General features: G+C 39.4%; 1 protein-coding gene across 4 annotated transcripts in view; it reads right to left on the minus strand.

The window, feature by feature from the left end:
• TLE1 (transducin like enhancer of split 1) overlaps positions 1-6,000 on the minus strand; it is a 92,105-nt gene that overhangs the window by 18,459 nt on the left and 67,646 nt on the right. For all 4 annotated transcript variants that reach the window (XM_019554991.1, XM_019554990.1, XM_019554989.1 and 1 more), the window contains 5 exons: positions 5,901-5,954; positions 3,683-3,835; positions 2,623-2,767; positions 1,718-1,908; positions 413-489 (listed from right to left, as the gene is read on the minus strand). In XM_019554991.1, the coding sequence (XP_019410536.1) occupies positions 413-489; positions 1,718-1,908; positions 2,623-2,767; positions 3,683-3,835; positions 5,901-5,954 (620 nt within the window). The remainder of the gene's footprint in view (positions 1-412; positions 490-1,717; positions 1,909-2,622; positions 2,768-3,682; positions 3,836-5,900; positions 5,955-6,000) is intronic.

A 6,000-nucleotide genomic window follows, 5' to 3' on the forward strand; every position in this document is an offset into this window, starting at 1 on the left:
TTGAGATCCAACAGTTTCACAAGACCTTCAGTCCTGTTAAAATGTGTTCCAAAATAAGGGGATTGCAATTTACAACCACTGTTTCTGCTGGCTTAATGATGGCTTCACATGTTTTAAATTTAAAAAACTCATAACATCTTAGTTCTTTTAACAAGTACTACTGATTTCCAACACTGCTACCTTTCTCTCACTCTTTTTCAACCTTCTCTCCAGAAATAAGGAAATGAGTATGTATGCGATTAAGATGATGACAGTGGCCAGTTGGGAATTTAAGACATGCTCCTTATCAGGAGAGGAATACAGCATTCTCCTAGAAATACCCAAGATATAACTTTTCTTTGGAAATCTTGTTTGCTGACATAAGATAGTAATAGCTAGAGGGCATGTAGTTAAGGTGTTAAAAGTTACTTACGGTTTCCCCCCAGGGATTCCTGCTAGATTTGGAGGGATTCCCGGTACTCTCATGTGAGGAGGAGGATCAAACCCAACCTGATAATGGAAAATGAATACAACTTAAGCCTGCTGACTGCAAAAACCGCAAGTCCCCTTACCTACCCTCCAACTCATTTTCATCCCCTTTTCTGTTTTGATGCATATGTTGTACAGAGTATTGCAGAAATGGAACCATTTCTTAAAACAATGTGTTAAGGGGACATTTACATGTCTTTCAGCATTTAGTAAGTGGTCACATTTGGGCACGTAATGGCTAGAGCTTAAAAATGAACAATAATAATATGCTTAACACAATAGGTGCTTCCATAGGTTTTCCAAAAATTTTAACTCTTACATTAATTCATCTCGCATAAACTTGTCCTTTAAACAATCTCTACAAGCAATTCTGAACAAAAGCTCGTTTGGTTCTTCCTTTGAAAAAGGAACATATATTAATTAAAAAGCATATTGCAGGTAGTTTTAAAGGCTGCATGCACCATTTGCAGTTTCCATCCATCCTGCTGAAGAAAACTAACCTATTTTTCCAATTAAAAAAAAAAATGCTCATTCTAAGCCAATGGCACCAAGTCCTATAAATCCAGAGTTCAATCCTGCAAATACTTTATCATATAAATATCCTTATAAACAGCATTGCTGAATTCACTGGGACTGCTTATGTACAAAAAGCTACCCGCATGCTTAAAACATTTGTAGAACTGGGCCTTTACTTAACTTTACTCTGGTAGGGGTGACTTATTTGCTTATTGCACTCATGCTAGGAAAGAAGAGGTGCAAAGTCATAAGAGAGAGAGACCAATCAACTTCAATCTCTTATTTACATAAAACAATAAAAACATAAGCTCAGAAAAGTGGATACAAATGCCTTCTTTGTGCTTTGAGCTTAATTTAGGATGTCTGTCAAACACACAAATCTGCTTTGGTAGGAGAAAAACAGATGTCCAGACAACCAATAAAGTGCTTTGTAGCTTCCAACACTACCTTTTTATTTAAAAAATGAAAAAAAAAGCTTGTAATTTCTTAATGAGCCAAAGCATTAATGAAGGCTAACAAAAACTGGAACATACATAAATACACTGAGATTCTTTGTTTTCAAGGTGTGAGTTTGCTTCTTCAGCTACGTAACAAAGTGAAGCATACAGTGAAACAGTCAAGCCTCTGGCGTTGTTATAGCCCAGGAGTTTGACAATGCTAAATGAAGCATGTAGTTTTTCCTTCAGTGAACCAAAACCCATTCAACTGAGATTGCAAGCAGTGTGTGGCCTACCATAGGAGATCGTCCATAGGCAACCACGGCGGCTGCAGCTGCAGCAGCACTCATCTGGGGGGACATATTGTGCAGGCTGGCATAAGCTGCCCCTGGACTGGTTAACTCTCCGTTCATGCCAGCATGAGGTACCATTCCAAATGGAGCAGGGTATGGTCCTGGTACTGCCAAGGGAGTCCTCAAACCAGCAGCTGCAGTTTAATGAAATAACGTACGTATTTTGAATTTAAGTAACTTTCTTTCTCTCTGCACGCAGGAAAGAACAGTCATTCCAAATGGCTACTGCTTCTGCCATATCTAACCTTCCCCCACTGTCTACGCTCCTGTTTATTTTGTCAGATTTTGTACCAGGCTTCAAACCACCATCCGCCCTGGTTTTGTGTACAAGAGAACTCTTATATGCACAGCTTTCCGATTATTTACATTGCCTGTTTCCTCCTGCACACCATCATTTCCCTATTCAGTTATTCTTTCTCCAAAAATGCACAATAAGATTGAGGCATATAAATAAAACTGATGTCCAAAGAACCTATACCACTCCAGACTGAACAGGAAAGGTAGGCTTCAATCTGAATTTGTCATGACTTACATTTCAACAAATGTTAGCTGTCCTAAGCAAAAACAATGGAGTGGGCAAGGGCTTACATTCAGAACAACAACCTGGTACTTCAGGAAAGTTATTTTACAGTTTAGATTGTATACAAAAGGTGATAAAAAGAAATGTGAACAGTCAAGACAGAAAGAAGTTCAAGCTTCTGACAACTATGTCTGAACAGCTGCTTTTTATGAAGCCTCTTCAGTAATACCAAAGATGAAGCAATACATTTATTTAGTATTCATACAGAATTACGTAAGTACAAAACTAGTGCAAGAATCATAAAGGCACACAAAAGTCAATGCATTACCAGCTTGGTTAACCAGAGGGTCCATTGTTGGAGGTTTTCCAAGGCCTGGACGAAGTCCTGGAGTAGCACTAGTGCCCGGGGTTGGCACATCACTTCGAGGAGTTGGTGTGCTGGATTTCAGAACAGGCGTGCTGGCTTTTTCATGCTGGTATCATTAAACAAATTAAATGAGTATTATTTTTAATCCAGGCCATATTACACAATTTATCACAACAGCAGCTGGGATGCTGGGCACCCACTACCTAGTCCTTCAGCCAATTTTCATAAATCTACGCAATGTTGACAGCATTAACTAGCAAGCGAAAAATGTTGACCTTTCCTACTCCTGCCAAAATTAAAAAGCAAAAAATGTGGAAAGTTATTTTTTCTTCTTCCACAAGCGTTAAAAATGCCTGAGCTAATTTTTCTTTGGGACAATATTCAATGTATCACTAAATTCTTTTGGTCTAAAAATCAGCATTTCATTTTACCACTTAAAATAATGCATCTGACAGCATAGATCAAAGCACAACATCAAAAACATTTTATATAATTCATAATATCTTAAAAATGGAGTGGTTTAAGAAACAGAGACTGTAACAGCCAAAGATGTTTTGATTAAAACATTAATGATACTGTATAAATAAATAAATAAATAAATAAGGGGGGGGGGTGAAGTAATACATCCTACTTTAAAATTTTGAACCTGATTCTGCAGAACTTTTAAAGAGCTCTGTATGTGTGTACTTATGTAGCAGAGTTTAAATGTAAGCTATTTTTAGCTCAAAAGAAATCACTGTTTAAAGCAAACCCTTTGCACTATGCACTACATTTGGAAACCATTATACATAAGTGCACAGGAGAGATCAGCATGAAGCAGTTTTTTATCAGCAAGGAAGAGGGTTGTATAGCACTATAAAGATCTGAGGGAACAAGAATGTGCTTCAACTTCAAGTGCTTAAAAAAATCAGACGCCTGCTGCCAGCAAGTATGCCAGTATGCAGAGCAATTAGAATTAGCCCATACTTGTGAGAAATAGATAGATATTTCCTCTGGGCTACAGACTCCTTTTAATACTCACCAAATTCATTTCTTTGGATTTCAAGGAAGTAGAACTTCCTGAGGAGGCTGTAGATGCTGGACTGCTAGAGGCATCTTTTTTCAGTAGGCGGTTTTTATCTATGCCATTCTCACGGGGTGAGTGAGATGGACTTGCCCGTGGTGATGAAGGATCCTAAAATAATAGCAATGAATAAGAGCATAAGGGAAAAAGCCCTCACAAAACTTCTCCAAGATCCCTCACTGAAAAAGTGGAAGGTTTTAAAAAGCTGACAAGTTTACGTGCATTTTTTCAAAAGCCAATTTATATTTGTTTCTCTATGATATCGTCTGCTGCTTTTTCTTCTGGTTAATGGGGGTATTAATAATAAATAAATTAAAATAAATCCAGTTTGCTTTGCATGTAATCTTTAAATAGTAACATGGAAAGTTCTTGTTCTTTAGTATGTTAAGAGGAGCTTAACATCTAATTAGAGATAAAGCATGATAAGTGTGTATGACAAATAATGGGAGGGGAAAGAGAACAAGAATAGTATTAATAAGATTATTCAGTTTTGGAGTGTCCAAAATCTACACGATTCTGCATAACATAAATCTTATTTTAAAAAACCTTTGTCAGGCCATTACCAACTTCACTCATTCTTACTCTTAAGAAAATGGCCTTAAGCTCATGACCTAAAAAACACGTTATGTTGCATTTTTTCCTTCTATACACAATATGTACAACATCCCCTCTGTTTGGAATTGATTTATTTTCAAGATATAAAATTATTCCTCAGGTGATGGAATAATCCTCAGGATTATTCCTTTTCCTTGGCCATGGCCCGCTTCCCCCAAGGTGCTTGCCCTGTGTAGAAGACATGAAGCTGCCAAAACTTTAATGGCATTTCAAAGGCTTTTGAAAGAACATACGTTACACATGAAAAAGTTTACTGTGCTGCCTATTTACAGCACAGAGCCAAAATCAGATACCAAGAAATCCTGCTATCTAAAAAAAAACAACGGTCCAAAAAAGCAGGACAGCACATGTAGCACCAGTGTGTGCTGCCCGAGACCAAAGCCTGGCTGGCCAGAGCCATACTCCAGCTGCCAGTCAGGCTCTGCATGCCTGGATCACAGCCACTGCAGCCTCAGGAGGTCCCCAAGAAAGGCTGCTGGGGCTAGCTCAGTGCTGGCCCTGGCCTCCCCTACCCCACCTGGGGCAATCTGCCACGTGCCAAAGTGAATGGGAAGCACAGAAAAGGATAACTGGCATTCCGTGCTCCCAAGACTCTTCCACAGGGCATGAGAGAGAAAGGAGGGAGTTCTATAGGTCCTACCATCTTAGTGTTGCTGCCATGAACTGCTGCTGCCAAGACTTTCACTCTCAAAGGACACTAGGTCTTCTTAAAAAGGTGCTGGAGTGAGTGTGGAGGCATTTGCCACACCCGGTCCATGTTTCCTTTAAGCTGCATGAATGTAGACTGAGAGTTGCAATTTGCTGGTGCTGGGAGGGGTGCAAAGAACCTGGTGTAACTCTGGGTGGAAGAGGGAGCGCGGCACAATTCTGGGGGGGTGGCTGTCTGGGGTTGGGGGCGGTCAGAAGGCTAAATAGCTCAGTCAAGCCTGTGGGGGGGGGAACATGGGGGGGCTTGGAAGAGCACAGCCCTGGGGCTGAGGCAAGTGTCTGGGCTTTTCTGTGTTTAAATCAGTTCCTGATTCCAAGTTAGTACACCTCCTCAAGTGAACTAACTACCTCAGACTGGGCCTGCCATTTTTTGCCTGATTTAAACCCCCTGAATCCCTGCACAAATGGTTGTTTAGATGGACCTAACCTATATGCAACTATTATATGTGCTTTTGGTCATTCTTTGTGATCATTTTGTGTTAAATATGATTTTTCCTTTTTGCTTGGAGACATGTTGATTTAAAAAAACAAACAAACAAAAAAAAACAGAGCTACTAACCATTCCATTCCTCTACATGCATCACCCAACAACTCTGCAAGCCACACCATGGTAGTTTTGACAGCTGCTGTGAAATATTAGAATGCAACCTCTGGAGGGCAAGGGCAAGCAGAGAAAGTAGCCTCATTTGCTGTCTGGCAGCCAGCCGGCATTACATATTAGAGGTTTTTCAGGTTAATTAGTAAAAAAAGATAAATCAGAACAATGCTGTACATTTGGATGGCAGGAAATTACTTTTTAAAATGTATTTTTCCTTAATTTTTGAACAAATGTTAAAAATGAAAACTAAGTTACCTCATTGGATACATCCACAACCAGGTTATCATCACTCTTGTCTGCATCGCTGTCCTAGAAAAAAGTAGTTCACTGGGATTAATTTATTTGAAAAACAGTG

The sequence above is a fragment of the Crocodylus porosus genome, unplaced genomic scaffold (assembly GCF_001723895.1).
Source record: "Crocodylus porosus isolate Cpor-Errol unplaced genomic scaffold, CroPor_comp1, whole genome shotgun sequence".
NCBI lineage: Eukaryota > Metazoa > Chordata > Crocodylia > Crocodylidae > Crocodylus > Crocodylus porosus.